This window comes from Colobus angolensis, unplaced genomic scaffold (assembly GCF_000951035.1).
Source record: "Colobus angolensis palliatus isolate OR3802 unplaced genomic scaffold, Cang.pa_1.0 Scaffold102, whole genome shotgun sequence".
Classification (NCBI taxonomy): Eukaryota; Metazoa; Chordata; class Mammalia; order Primates; family Cercopithecidae; genus Colobus; species Colobus angolensis.
Genome location: NW_012111142.1, coordinates 4344954 through 4361173, shown reverse-complemented (window position 1 = coordinate 4361173; position 16220 = coordinate 4344954). Strand labels below are relative to the sequence as shown.

Below are 16220 nucleotides of genomic sequence, written 5' to 3'. Positions count from 1 at the left end.
TGTGTGTGTGTGTGTGTGTGTGTGTGTGTGTGACCTGTGCTTCTGTCTATGCTCCTGGACAGCTTTTTGTTGCATATTTTTCTATCTTCTGATCTTCACAGTGCAGACAAAGGTCAAAATTCCCATCTACCTTCACAGGCAAACACTTTAAAGTGCTTCTACATGAGGCAGGTCGTAGGGAGGACCTTTGATTTAAAGTTCAGCATTTACATTTGTAATTTTGACTAATTTCTGTGCTAGCATTAATTAAATTGAAATTATTTAATTAGAATAAAACTAAAATTGGTCATTAGGATTAATTTAACCTGATAGGCTTTGTGTGCCTTTCTAGACAAATATTATGAAATATAGTGATAATGAAGCAGTGAGAGGTATAATTTCATATCTTATAATGACTTTAGTATCCACCAGTTGTTCTCTCTGACATCTGGATAGTGCTGATATTGCTCTTTGTTACATCATTACTATTTAGCTAGGGCCACGCTGTATCTCTTAGTTGGCCTCTTCCCAAATATTTTTTTCCTGTCTTGAAGTCTAAAGATGTACCAAACTCCCTTCACACCACCCCCATATTAACATCATTGTTCCCTTTCCCCCACCCCCACCGTCTTCCAGGAAGGCGGTTTGCTTGGCTCATCCCTTGGGCTTTGCATCACAGTGACCTTTGTAAGCCAACAACTGCTGGATGAAACTCCTTATGGAATTCACTAATGCTCCTCAGCCCTGGGGTCAATACTGTCAAATCTGGACTGTCCCCTCGCACCCCTTCCTGGCTGCTTGCTTTGAGTCAGAAGCAGGCACACAGAATGAAGCCCCGACGAGGGATGCCAGGCGCTGAGTAGGTAACTGTAAGGGGGTACAGGACAGAAGCATTGCTCCTCCTGGTGCCGGATTCACCTCCAGGAAATAGTTTCCCCTCTTCATCCCACACCTTCCACGTAGCTTGATCAAGCAAGCACGCTTCCAAAGTTGGTGCCCTCTGTTTCTTAAAGAAGATTACAGGTGAATGAAACTACTGTTTTACCAGAAGAATCAGCATAAATGAAATGAGATTAGATCTGAATCTGCCTACCCACACATGAACAAGTGTGAAACACTTTGAACTTCAATCAACTATTAAATCAACTAAAAAATTATTTTGTCTTCAAAACCATTAGGATCCACATGGATAAATTAAATCCTCAGGAAAATCTGCAAACCATTTTAAGTTTCAAATTTCTCCTGTTCACCATGTTGTCAGAGTTGCTTAAAAAAAAAAAAAGTAACGTTAGCAGTTATGTTTAATAGGCTTCCTATAGCAGCCGTTATTGGCAGGGGTCCAAAGGATAGTGGAAAATGAACCAAAGTCTGATAGATATTTATGAAAAAGAAAGAAGAAAAAAAATACACAAAAGAAAGAACACATGGTTTTCAGTCATTTGGAGTTGACTGACCAATGAGAAATTATCTCTTATGCAAATTATCTTCTTTCTGGAAATCAGCCAATCAGTCCTGGCTAAAGGCTGAGAAACTCTTAAGAGTTGCAAGCCCCAATTCCACCCAATCACTGTAACTAAACTGCTGCTCCCAAAGAAACCATTTTTATCATCCATTTCTGCAGAACATCCTCTAAATGGATTCTTCTTTCCTTCATGTCGTTATCCAGTAAGAGGAACCTTCTGATTTGTGCAGCAGCGGGTTTTATTTAGAAGCATATTCACATTTAATTTGGTTTTAGAAAACCCTTAATGTTTTTTAGCATTGAGCTAGGTTGAGTTCAGGGGATTGAGAAAAAAGACTAAAAGCTTTGCATGTAGCTAGCATGCTCATGCTATTATTGAACTTTATGCAAGAAAAGTGACGGCTCAATATTGCACTAGGTTAAGAAAAGGCCATGATCTAGCACATGAAGATGAGGTTTCTGTCTTCCCCCAAGACAGACAGGAATCCCCTTCCCCCATCCCAACAACTCCAAAAATAAAAAAGCATCAGCTCTGCATTACAGTCCTATTAGGAGACAAAACACATGTATTAGTTGATTTCATCCTTACAAACACCATGCTAGCAAGGTGGTCTTCATCCCTTCTTCGCAGAGGTGCAAACTGAGATCCAGATTCACCACACACTCCTAGTCCATCCACACCCAGCCATGCAGTTGCTTCTCTGAACCCCACTACAGTAGTGCTTACTCTTGAACTATTTGTCTGACTCATCACATGTCACTCTGCAGGGATACAGCTGCTGAATCTGGGTACCGGGGAAGCCACAACCTACAGTTTTGCCGGGTATGCTTACCTATCAGGAAAGGACTACTCCAGTCTGAAAAGATGCTATAAAGTAGCTCTTGAGCATTGCCCTGAGGTTACAGTTACTATTAGCATCATTGATTTATTACTGCTGAACCTACTTTCTTGCTATTGTAGATAAACTCCGATTCAGAGAGAAGTTGAGAAGCAGAGTCCTTGGTCCTCTTTCTTCTATGCCCTTTCCATTTCTGCCCATGAAGATGATGGCTGCTTTCTCTGAACTCTTGGACCCTTGCTTAGCAATAAGCCTAATTGGCTAATTTCAATAAGCCAGGAAATCAGCTCTCTCCAGATTGGTTCCCTGTGGGCATCTGAGAACCCCCTTCAAAGCTTCCTGCTTCTAAATGAAAAATAGCCATTTCTTCCTCTCCGATACACCTTTATTGGCTGGAAAATCCCTGAGATCTTTTTGACCCCAAAAACCTCTTAGGTTTAGGATCTCTTTTGGACTGGGTACATTTCTCTTCATAACTTAATCTTCAAGGCAGAAGAACAATTTAAGCAAACTCTAGTTTTAATATTTGAAGAGAATCAACATGCATTGACCATTTCCACAGAAAGCTGAAAATCATTGCACAGAAATTTTAAGTCATGGCCATGAGATTCTAGAATCTACATCTAGAAGCCATTGTTCACTTTTCAACTATAATGTTAACTAGAATGCCTTTTAGGGAAAATTAAGAAGCTACAGTTCTCTTGGCCCCTGCCCTGCCTTTCTCTCTGTCTGTCTTTGTCTCTGGAGTAGACCTGAGGAAACTTTTAATACTAACGAGAACTTGGTGCCGCGTAGCCTCTGAGTCTGAAATGCCTGAGAAAGCAGTCCAGATTCCAACTGTAAAACATTCCTTCACCAAGCCTTGGAAACTAGCATACAGAGGCCGGCAGAGTTCAGAGGGAACACATGTAAATGAGGCTCCGTTATAAACTCCTGAGTAGTTTAAACCAGAACTTGAACTTGTAAACATGTTCCTTGAGAACAATACAGAAAGGTTGATGCAGTAGAACAGGAAGTCATATTTTAGCTCAGACGTTTTACTCCTAATTTAAAAGAAGGAAAATATCTTAAAGTATTCCTTAATTGAACTGTCTTCTAGAATAGCACAAATTGGCATGTCTGCAAGATTTTTGGTATTGCAGAGTCAGAATGGAAGTGTATATGTATATATATCATTTGAACTTACCACCATTCTTGCAAAATAAACAATAGAATTTCCTATCCATATGGTGATTTAGCAAGAGGATATTTAAAGAGCCTGTCAACATATAATAGTCATGCCATCTGTAATTGATTTTATTAATTGATAATAAAGTGACAATAGAGGTATGGGACTGTTTCAAACTAGTACTGTGTGTGTGTATTCGGAGTTTGTTCCCAAATCTCAGTTACTGGTAGAGCACTACCAAGTGGGATTTATCAGAAAACAAAGTGAGAATGAGTTTGTACGCATGCTCAATTTTATAAAACACATTCTAGGGCCGGGCGCGGTGGCTCACGCCTGTAATCCCAGCACTTTGGGAGGCCGAGGCGGGCGGATCACGAGGTCAGAAGATTTGAGACCATCCTGGCTAACACGGTGAAACCCCGTCTCTACTAAAAATACAAAACAATTAGCCGGGCCTTGGTGGTGGCGGGCACCTCTTGTCCCAGCTACTCGAGAGGCTGAGGCAGGAGAATGGCATAAACCCGGGAGGCAGAGCTTGCAGTGAGCTGAGAGAGCGCGACTGCGCTCCAGCCTGGGGGACAGAGCAAGACTCTGTCTCAAAAAAAAAAAAACACATTCGTGAATCAGTCTTCAATAATCTTTGCTTGTGAGGTCTCCATCTCAGATGTCACTACTAAAAAGGTAAAAAAATAATTAGATTGTCTGTGTTAGAATGATATTACCTCCCTCCAAGAAGCATAGATCCCTGACAGGGAAGCCAAGTAGCTGTGCCAATCACATATGCTAAGTACAGTCCGGGTTGTTAGGAAGGCCCTTCACGGAGACCGTCAATGCTATAGGATCTTCACCTTGCACAAATCCCGACCACAACCCCATCAGGAAGTCTCCCCCTCATATCCCCTGGAAATATTTGGGAGGAATCTAATTGTTTGTAGCAATGAATATTGCTTAGTTGTAAATTTAATCTACAAATTTAGAAGGAAATAAATCTGAACATAAAAAGCATTTGCTGTTTCAGCATTAAAAAAAAAAATTACTGTCATTTGAAACTGCAAACTCTCCCATGTGGGTTTGTTTCGCAAGTCACGTCTTAACAAAGACAAGTTTTGTTGCCATAAAACCCTAAATCCTACCACATCCTCAGAAGCAGGAGAAAAGTATTGCCCAGTGGTTCCGGGTTTGGGCTTTTAGGATAATACACAGAGCTACGACTGCGCAGAGGGAAATTGTTCGGATTTTATCCAGGGTTGTTGGTTCAGATGAAACCCTGACACACACACCTCGCATCTAGATCATATCAGTGCCTCACATAATTATGCTCCTTACATTTTAGGTCAGTATCTGAAAGTCGTTTTGCGTTTTTATTTTTTCCCTCAAATGCTGTGATAACTAGTATCCTGAGGCCTGTTTTGCAGAAAAGTTAAAGTTGGATCCCGGACTCGCTACAGACTAGGATTTAGATCTCTGACTCCATGATCTGACTTTTTCCATAGGCAAGTTCATTCTGACCTCAATGAAAGATAGGAACAGTTTTACCTCTGCCAATATCCCATCTACCCTGTGAATGATTAAAAAAAAACACACACACACAACACAACAACGATTTCTGGCACCAGTGATATCTAAAAGCAGGTGTTCCTAGAAGGTAAAGAAAGGCATAGCAACAGGATCTTGTAGTATCCTTAGAGAGGTCTGGTGAAGTTCAGGCCCCTCAGCAAGCCGGTGACTGAACTGGGACTTGAACCAGGCCACCAGACCCACAGTCCAGTGCTCAGTGACATCTCACTGTACTCTCACTGTCTTTTCTCATGAAAATGAAAACGAAGACGCCACAGTCTCCTTTGCATTCTCTCCAAATGCTGCCTGTCTGTCTTGTTTCCTTGGCTCACAACAGAAGCCTTCCAGGGGTTGTGGTTTGCAGCTCAAGGTCTTCTTCACTTCCTCTTAATCCTTAGGGACTGTTGGTCTGCATGGCCTGGGAGAGAGTAGGGGTCTGTCGTGATTCCTGCGCAGGGATTAAACACAGGTGGAGAGGGAGGGAGACACTAACTTGACGGGTGGGAGGAGATGGAGAATGGAACTAGAAAGACCAGGAATGGTGGACAGGGGAGAATTAAAGAGGTAAGGAGCAGACTCGTGCCAGGGCTTCAGCATGGAAGTGCCTGCTGGGGTGGAGAAATCTAAAGGTGGCAGATGCTATCCAGTGTCTGAAGGGCTTCTTGGCTGGAAAGGTTAGTTTGGGAATTCATTTCTGGCAAGAGGCCAGATCTTCTGGCATACTATTGCAGGATGTATCTGGGAGAATTTTTGAAATAACTGGACTTTTTACTTCAATGTTATTTTCGCTCCAGCTGGACTTTATCTTCCTGCACAATCCACACTAAGGTCTCCGCGATCAATAGGCTCTCAACCTGAGTCATGTTTGGGAAGAGCAAGAGCGAGGAGGCACGCCGTGGAATGATTATTACAATGTGGCCACGCTCTGCTGAGCTCCGGCCTCCACTCCCACGCCTCTCTTTTTAAACAAGAAAGGTTACCTCCCTGGGCCACCACTGGGCCAACCCCAAGTGTGACTGTCTGCACTTGTTAGACAACAGGCATTTAATTAAAATTGGAATCCGATGTGTAGAAAACATACATTTTTTCATTTCATAGCTCCCCAGGAAGTCATATTCCCTTCCTTCCCCACTCTCCTTGACTCTCCCCCTGCCAAAAAATTTTTTTTAAAAAATTGCGAAGGAAAAGATTATTTTAATGTGAAAATCAAAAATTACAAAGGGCTAGGCTGCCTCTTTATTTTTTGCCTTTGGGGGAGACATTAGCCAATCAGAAAGCCTGTATTGTGTCTTCAGACCAGGAGCCAGCTTTTTTATGGCTAACTTCCCATATGGAAAAGGGTTTGTCCCATTTCAGGGCATTAAAATACAGCGTTTAATGAATTTGCAACTTAAAACTTTTATCTTGCTCTTACGCGATAGAAAGTGTGGCCTGTCTTCTGATATTTGTTGGACTTTGTGGAATCAATAAATACAAAGAAACAGATAATAAACATGAGGCCCAAGTTGAAAAATAAAGCCGCGAAACCCCCTCGCCACTGCATTTTCCGCAGCAGAGCCATCTACTGCACTGTCTGGGCTCCACCCAGAAAATCCGGCAGTGCCATCATGACCAAATAGATAGGAACTCTGGACAATTTCATTGGGTCATTGTCCCCTTAATCTCCACGCTGCACCTCAGATCTCAAGCAGCTTCCGTGGCACAGGCTCCATTTAATGGATAGAATCTATTTTTCATGAAAAAGCAGGAAATAAGCTGTCTCTTTCATAAAAAGATTTACAAAATGTAATCATTGTTGAAATATTCCCTTTGAACTGCCGTGTCCACGGGGGTCTCCGGCTCCCAGAGTCGTGCTTCATTAGAACCCCGTCATAAGCGGCTCCAGAAGGGCAGGTACGCTGGTGGTGCCCGGCTTTGATGTCTTGAATGAATGAAAGAAAAGCACAATAAAAAAGAGCTGTTGATCAAGCATAAAATACTCTTTAAGCTGACAGAATAGCAGCGTTAACACACCCTAAGCTGCTTTTAGTTTTTCCCTTTTTTCCTCACATTTTCCTGTGCTTTGTGTACAGTGGGGGTTTGTATTTTATAAGAAGTCTCTGATCTATGTAGTATGCCATTCGCTAACAAAAACCAAAATAGGATTGTTTCTGTCCCACTTGGTTGCCTGACTACTCCCTCCCTTCCTCCCCTTTTCTCCTCACCCCCAACCTCCAAGGCGTGCAGTTTAGCCTTGCAACGCAAGGGCCCAAATGCCTTTCATAAACTCGAGCCAGTTCCTTTTGTGTTGTTGGTTTCGCCGCTCTGATTTTAATATCGCAATTAAAGACAGATTTTTATTTTCTCAAGAACTTTCTCTTGCAACTGGGGAAATGGAATTGACACAGCTGCTACTTTTAACTAAGAAATTATGTCATTAAATAAGAGAAAGCCACCTTGTAGAGCGATTTGCTTTCCCGGGCACTTTAGGTCTCACATGGATCCTAAGGCCCCAGAAACCTTTTACAGTGAGAGAACCCAGCTACCCTGGCTTCCTGGTTTTCTGTAGTAACCCCTAGCCAGGCTTTTAATCGCCACAAAAACTGATAAAGTTGTTACCTCCATTTCCTGGAGTCTAAAACTGAGACCTAGTGATGCTAACTTGCCTAAGGTAGTATCTAACTAGTTCATAATGGTGCCAGGATTTTTGTCATTCGGACCCCACAGTCCTGGCTCTTACGGCTATGCACGCAGCTCTCTAGTAAGATTTTGAAGCAAATGCAGGTGGGCCAGAGTGCAGTGTTTAATCCAGCAGTCTTTGATTTCATGAGGTAAAAGGTTACTTGATGAAAAATGGAAAGGAAGGGAGACCAAAAGAAAAATGTACTTGGTTGTAAGAGAGACACTAGGGCAAGCTGGAATCTCGTGAAAGATTCGGACTTTGGATGAACAGTCAAAATAATTGGATTCTGTATGCACTCTCAAGGTTTGGAGGTACTGGATGGCTTATTGGGTAAAAAGATTAGTGTTTTCCCGTCTTGAGGTTTGAACCAAAACGGAGGTCTTGGCTGGGAGCAGCATAGTCATTCTCCAGGGATCAGTGGTTTGGACAACTCCTCTGAGCTTGTAGTAAGTAGGCAGCAGTCCATGTTACAAAACTATTGCACATGCTACTGACGCAGTTGGCCGCAGTTGGCCCCGTTGCAACAACTCTCCCATCGAAACTGCCTGGAGTGGCTTGTGGAGACTTGTGTCCCTCGAGGGAGAGTGTCTGTCATTTGGGAAGACATGGTCATGTGGCACGAGCATGCTAGAAGCCATCCATCCACATGCCTTGCTTTGCACTTGTTGGGGTGACTGACACCAGGCTTTGAGGACCTCGGATACAGCTTGTTCTTCCTTCCCTCCTTTATTTATTTAACAGTATTTATTACATGCCTACCCTGGCATCCCTTAGATAGCCAGCTTGCCTGGGATGAAAACAGGTAATTAAAGTTTAGCAACTGCGACAGAGGAGAATCCTGAGGGTAAAGGCCCCAAGAAGACCCCTCTGAAGAAGGAACGTCTAATCTTAGAACCCAAGGACTAGCAAGCATTAGCAAAGCCAAGGAGAGGGAAAGCCTGTGCCCAGGCCTGGCAGGGAGGAAGCATTTGGCTTTGGGGGATCTGGAAAAGTTTAAGGCAACACAAGTGTTGAGGACAAGTGGTGAAAAGATAAGGCCACAAAGGTGCCTGGGACCAATCCCGGCCCATTACTGTTTTAATAGTTTTCTGTACAATAAACAAGTCTTGGTTCGGAGTTACTGAAAACAGACTTTCTTTAATTAAGAAAATAAAATCAGGCAAGAAAAATGATTACAGAGATCAAAGCCTAAGGCTGGCAGTACCAGTAACTAACACCTGTGTACAGCATGACCCCCTTTTCAGAAGAAACCAGTGTAAATCACTGCTGCCTCTTACGAATACAGAATGGTCCTCACAAGACTCTGAGGTTCCCAGGACAGGGACTGGCTTGCTTGAAGTCATACTGCAGGTCAGTGGAAGAGGCGACACCAATCCTGAGTCCTTTGGACACTGGATACTGGGCATCATTCATTGCCAGAAGTTTACAAAATCCTATTGGGAGAAAAGCGGGCTCTCTGGTATCATTTAGGGTCTAGAATCTAGCCCCTGCTTCCTGATAGACAAGAAAGTCCTTCAGGACAGGGACTGTATTTTACTCATTATATCCGCAGAGCCAGCGTACATAGCACCTAGCACATAGAAGGCCCTTAGTGCTTATTGAATGAGTGAATAAATGCTCCCAAATGGTTTATGCGAATGTGAGAAACTTGAAGTCCGCTCAGAGGCCCCGTCCACTTCCATCATATTGAGATGGGGAAAAGAGACTACCGGGCTTTTGGCTGATTTGCCAAGGACAACTCATTTGGGCTAAACAGTAGACTTTAGTCCATCCACACAAGTGCGGGAAGCCAAAAATGACCCACTGGAGTAGTGTGACCCAGCAAAGCTAGCACCTCCCCAAAAGAGAATGCACAACAGTGACAGCAGCTCCTGGAGTCTTGGCTTATTGGTTGGCTGAGCCTCTCTGGGGGCTGATGAGGAGCTGGGCCTGCAGGGTGCAGGGAGGCCAGCCTGTGTTTGCACGTTTCCGTTTTATGTGTGTGAATGTCCTCAAATAACCCACCTTGCCTGCAGAAGAAAGCCAAGTGTCACACCCAGTTCTGGATTCCACATTAACAACCTCCTTCCGCAGTGTTAAACTTTGCCCTTGAGGCCTTTTGTTTAAGCTTTTAATCTGAAAAACAGATTCTGCTGCATCACAGTCCTCTCTGCCCTCTCTGCCCTGCCATCCTAGCACTTTCTGCTCCTTTTGGGGGTTAAAGTAAAAGATAAAATATAAAAAATGTTTCTCAGAGATTTTTCTTTTTCCTCTAGAATGTGCATCCTGCCCTGTTAGTAAAAAGAGGATGTAAAAAGCCTTTTAAAATGTTGTTGCACACATTAGAGCATTTGTTGTTAACTCAGGGGTTGAGGCCATGGCCCTCATCAGCTGTGTCTTCGGCAGCCCCATGACCACATTTTGGAAGATGGCCCGTGTGTTCTGATTGCTCTCTGTGAGGCGTAAGAAATGGAAGAGATTGGCACCGTCAGAGGTACCTTCTGCCATTTGAGGCTTCCTGTTTAGGATGCAGTCGGATAGATATTGTTTATGGTTCATAAAACCTGACTACTGTGAGTATTCCAGAATCCCAGTGGAATGGGATTCGAACTTTCATGGAGCTGTAAATTAACGGGCGGCAAGTGTGATAAAACTCCTCAGAGAACTGTGAGGGGGAAAAAGTCGCGCTGCAATGGTTAAATGAAATTTTATAAGCACATTCAGTGTGGAGCTGTTTTGCATTACATGAGTTGAATACCTTAGAGACGCCACATCTGCAGGCACTTTATTAAATCCTTAGTCAGCACTTTTCCAACCTGATGAGATTACTTCTTCATTTGACTGGAGAAAAGGAAAGCTGAGCTCTTGTCCTGGACTGCAGATTTCTTTTGATGTTTCACCTTGAACACTGAAAGAGGACAGTCACCCCCCTTCCCTCCCCACTCCCGCTCAGCACATCCCAAACTGTAGACATTGTGAATGTTACCAACTAATTTTACGTAACTGGAGCCTTGGTGGGAGTGTGCATTTATGGACCTCCACCACAACTACAGCTGAAAGTTCCTGAGGAAAAAATAGATCAAAGCTCTGTGTTTACTTCCTTAATGTAAATGTATCAAGATAACATCATCCTATATCGTATTGTAATAATGCCACTCACTGCACATAAGGGAGGGAGATTCCTTTGTAGTCCATTTGGATACAGTAGAGTAGATTAAGGGGCTCTAAAGTACGAAGGCAAAAACCGTATAAAACCTAAGCTCATGTCACTAAATGTCTGAGGATGGTCTTTGTTTCATGTGTCAACATTTTCCCAGTGATTAGCTACTCAACCCCAACAATCGAATAATCTCAGATTTCTTTTATGTTTTTCCTATATGACCCAGGAAGAAAATATGCAGAACCATTCCTCAATTAATGTTCTAAAACTTGTACTGCTTGCATAATAGAAATTATAAGAAAATATCACAAGAGAAAAGTAGGTTTTTACAAACATTATATTGTCCATCTGGTGTTACTAGCAGCTCATGGAAGTTTCTAGAAATTGATTGGCTTACACATGTGTGACTGTCACACTCATCCCAATGGGATTATGAGTGTCTTTAACTACAAACTGATTAGGAGAATATTCAGGGAGATATATGAATTATTATTATTATTATTATTAGAACTGTCTATCTGCCATCTCTGCAAATAAGTGATTTAATCAGAGACTTCAAAAAAAAAAAAAAATTCCCTGTGTGGTTCCCCTAACCAACTTCCTATTCTGGAAAACCTTGGTCAAGTAGCTGGGTTAATTGTCATGAAGATTAGTGTGATGTTGAAATAAGTACTAATGGTCAAATTATAGGAGTGAACAAGTTTAAGAATAGGTTTTGGTTTGGGCCTGAAAGGGTTAATTAAGGTTTTTTCACGGGTTATTAAAGACCCCCAACCTCTGCCTTCAGGAGTCATATTGACACCCCACCACAGGGCAGCTCAGCCCCTCTATTGACATGTTGCTGGTCAGAGCACAATAGCCTTCTGTGTCTGCAAATCATTGCTAAAAATCATCTCAAGGAAAAAAAAGTTTGAAAGCTTTAACGTTAGACAAAAGCCCAAGAGTTGCAGCGCGCAGCTCAAAAACCCGGAGTCAGCAACTTCTATTGATTAAAAACTAACCTTTAAAGTAACTCTGAGAGTGTGTGGTTAGCATTTAAATTTAAACATGTCATGAGTTGATTTGTGTTACTGAATACCAACTCAGAAGGAGTAACATTCACATCGCATTTTTTTTTTCTAATTCCCTTAAGCAGCTAAAGTATTTCATGAAATGTCAATAGGGCAAAAAGAAAAAGAGGAGGGGGGCTGATGCTGGGCCTTGTAGTTTTCTTTCCCATGCAAATATCCACCCCCCAAAAGAAAAGTGTGGAGAGTGAAACACAATAATTAGTCCTTTGTCTAACTTTCCCAAGTGCCAGAGAAAGACAGATTAATTAAATATACAACAGTGTTGGTTTTTGGAGTGGGGGTCTTGCTTGCTGTGTAGGTCATAAATTAGGCAGAATAAATACTTCAATGTGTTTGCAGTGGGCCTGCTACGTCAGAACCACTGGAAGGTTGGTGGGAGGAGAGCAGAGGGTTTCTTGCTAATGATAGTCACGTCTGGGTCTGTCTGGTTGCTCTTAGCAACCAGACATGATGTAACACCAGGATGAACTTGAACTTGGGGGACTTGAAAAGAGAACAATAGACCAGAGCAATCAATAAAGCCTATTTCAGTGAAGGATTACAGAGCTGCTCTGGGGTAACCTTGTCGGCAAGGCACATACTGAATAGTAAGATGTGTGAAGAAACTTTTTTTTTTCTTTGCTTTTTAAGAGAAGTGCAGAGGCACTGCAGATTTTTGTAGTGCCCTGAGGTCTCTTCCAGAAACTGTGGTGTGGAAAACTGCTCCCCCTGCTGACTCACTGGGTGCCAGGCCTTTGCTTCAAGAACTACCTTAGTGTCAGATGAAAGAAGTCTGGAATTTCACAACTGACTTAGAAAGTGTGAAAACAGAAATAGTAAGCATTATTCCCCGCACCCAAAGTTTGAGCCCGTTTTGTAGAAGAGAGGAAGCGGCTCTAACGTGGATCAGAGTCAGCTGTTAGGTAGAGGCCTACTAGAAACACACTTTGGAGCTCGCCTTCTCTCTCCTTTCTCTGCCCCTCTTCTTTCTTTTGTCCAGTTAGATTTAGGCCGTGTGTATTTGCCAGGCTGATGTCCTTTCAGGACACAAGAGGCTTTATTGTGTTCCTCAAAGCATGTGGTCAAAGAATAACATCTAAAAGTCTACAGGATGAGTAGTTTTTTGGTTTGGGCTTCAGTCTTTCCAACTTCTCTGGAAATCAAAGGTGGCTTGTGTGACTAGGAAATCTTATACCGAACTCCATGTAGCTATCACTTAGCCATTCATCCCTGGGGACCAGAGTCCTTACTTTACCTAATTGAATCTCTTCCACAGGGATGATCCTTCACCTGCCTGAAGCTACCCAATTAGAACCCTTTCTGATACCATCAACTTAAAGAATTCAGAAGCCTTGACTTTTGTTAGGCTTTGGTAATTTTTCTGTAAATAATGATAAATGTAGTGAATTTGTCAGGTATCTCTAGAGAAAAGTCGGCAAAAGCCACATACTTTTTTATTTCACTGGAGAAATTAACTCTGATATTAGTCCATAATTGCTCATTCTGTCTAGCAAACAGAAAAAGAAATGCCAGCAGATAAAGTGATAGATGACCAGACAATTGCTCAAAGCTAATCACCTAAGAATTTACGAAAGGAAAAGGTAACCAGTAACTGGGCCCAGCAGGCACACAGAAGGCTCTAAATAAATGCTGCAAGCATGAATGAAGTGTATGCAGTGGCCTCATTTTTCCTTTGATCAGTGTAGTACTTAATAGAGTAAAATCTTGATCCTACTTAGTTATGATGTTTCATGTTTGAAAATACTATTTTAGATATATTGGGCTGAAAGGAGCATCTTCCCTCGTAAAATCTGACATATATAAGGAAAGAAAAATACTGTGACTTGCTCAAAATCACCCAGGAAGACTGGGTCCAGCGCTTTTTCCACCTTACCTCCACTTACTCTTGTATCGCTATTGACCATCTGGGCCTGTTAGGAGAGTGTCACAATCATGTATTTAGTGCCTGCACCTCATTTGAAAGGAGATGATGAAAATCATCAGAGTAGCCATTCATTGCCACATGAAGCCCGTCCCTTCACCCATTCTCCATTCATTCAACTCTTCTTCATTAAGAACGTTCTGTATTCCAGGCACTGGGCTAGGCACTGAGGATTGAATGATAAACAAGATGGTCAAGTTTCCTGCCCTCCTATAACTGCCCCCATCAGATAACGAAACCCTTATTTGTATTTCAAGTGAACAGAAATACCTCATTTTGTAAGACACACTCAGAATGTTGGAAAACCCCAACGAAGACAATAAATTATAATTTCAGAAGAGGAAGATCAGTTTCAGTGTCACAGGATTTATTGTCTGTCATGACTTTACTTTTCCCACCGAATGCCTCCCACATCCCTAACGTAGATCCTGGTTGCATGGTTGAAAAGACAACTTCTAAAACACACTTTTTTACAAATTGTGCTTTTAATTATGTTTTTCCTTTTGTCTTCCAGTCCTGGTACCTGGGATAAAAGTTGCAGCGTCCCACCATCCACCAGACAGACCACCTGACCCCTTCTCAACTCTGTAACACGGACGCAACCTCAACCCAGCGCAGTTACAACTTCACTGTCAGTGGAAGGGGAGAAAAACCGATTCAAATCAACTTGTACGTGGAAACAGCAAGCATTATGGTCAAACAGCAAAGGCCATAACCTTTTGGGATTTTTTAAAAAAAAAAAAATACTTTAGGGACTGTTGTAATTTCTCATATGGTGCTGGAAATGGTTGGGCTTTGTAACATTTGAAGTGTTTCCATGGTAGCGTGAGCATTAGGTGACGTGGCTAGCAGAGGACTACCCTTGCTCACTGACTTCCTTACGGAGCCCGGCTGTTTCACAGTATTTCATGAATTTACCCACACAGGTGTGATCCTCCTTGAGCACTGAGGAGGCACATGGAGAACTAAATCTTTTGTAGTAGCTGAGATCTGCAATATATAACTTACGGGACAGTCAAAGGGCAATGTTTTTCTGTAACATATTGGAAAAAGAAAATGCAGTTGTATTCCTTTTTTATTTGTTCTTTTAGTTTGTTTTGGTTCAGCAGTCAGCAGTTAAGTATATAACATGGCCCGCAAGGACAATGAATCCACTCACATTGCAGAACAATTCCGAAAATGGCAAACTACTACTACTACTGTTCAGTTTTTTAAAAGTTTTGAAATGCTGCACTTACATTAAAAAAACAACAACAACAACATTTTTTCAACAATTTCAACAATGACACAAAAATTCACATGGAAATGGGGAAGATGGTCTGTTTTGACAGAAACTGACAGGAATCAATCAAAACAATCGAATTCTGAATTGAGTAAAGTGCAATTTCATTGGATAGCTAAATATCTTTGTAAGATAGAGATTGTTGAAAATTCTATTTTTGTTTTTCAAGTCCTTTCACCCCAGGACTCTAAATTATTGGGGTAAAAAACAGCCTTGCAAGAAAAAGGGGAGCTATTTTTGCTTTTTATGTTTTTTATTGTTAAACTTGTATCCCTTTAAAAACTGAAGGAAATTAAAAAAAAAAAAACAAAAAAACAAATCTAATGGTGCTTTTACCACAATATGTTAACTACATTAAATGCTAATTAATTATTTTCTGTTATCAAAGCACATGACTAAAATGAAATCATGGTATCTGTTAATTTTATAAGCTAGAAGTCACTATAATGGATTATGCCAATTCTAAAAAATTTTACACGTATCTGGCATCATAGGATTTATCAGTTATCAGACACCTCATTGTACCAGAGATTGTCCAGAAGTTTTAAAGACCTTTGCATCCCTGAACTGGGCTATGGGAAATAATAATAGTAAGAATAATAATAATAATAATGAAACCAATACTGACACAAATGCTGGTGCCCATTCACATCAAGGGGTACTTGTTAGGGAAAAAAAAAAGTTTGCACCCCCAAATGTCCTGTATCTTATGAAAAAAAAAAACAAAAACAAAAAAAAAAAAAAAGACAAAAAAACCACAGAAACATAAAAAAAAGTGCAAGTGATTTTTCTACCAGACAGCGAAGCACCCCTTTGCTTCCCATGCGACTTCAAGAAGGTTTCCTATACTATACATATATATACGTTCTGGTTGGCAAGCCCTGCTGATCAGAGAAAGTCTCTGCATGTTCTAGTGTTAGTAACTAATTTTTATATAGTTAATGTAGGATAAAGTAGAGTGCATTAAGACACAATATTGTAATCCCTACTCTAGGCACTTGCCTTTAAACTATGTTTTTCAGCCCTTCAGAAGGGTTCTACTACTGTCCTATACAATCAAGTAACTGAAATTCTTGGGAAGACACTTTGCTCCTCATCTTTCCCCCCGAAACAATGTTGTTTTGTTTTGTTTTTTTTCCTT

General features: G+C 41.5%; 1 protein-coding gene across 3 annotated transcripts in view; it reads left to right on the top strand.

The window, feature by feature from the left end:
- Positions 1 to 15824, top strand: part of NFIA (nuclear factor I/A) — a 406575-nt gene extending 390751 nt beyond the window's left edge. For all 3 annotated transcript variants that reach the window (XM_011941158.1, XM_011941167.1, XM_011941148.1), the window contains one exon: positions 14312 to 15824. In XM_011941158.1, coding sequence (XP_011796548.1) covers positions 14312 to 14329 — 18 coding nt within the window. In that variant the 3' untranslated portion in view covers positions 14330 to 15824. The remainder of the gene's footprint in view (positions 1 to 14311) is intronic.
- The last annotated feature ends 396 nt before the right edge of the window (positions 15825 to 16220 follow it).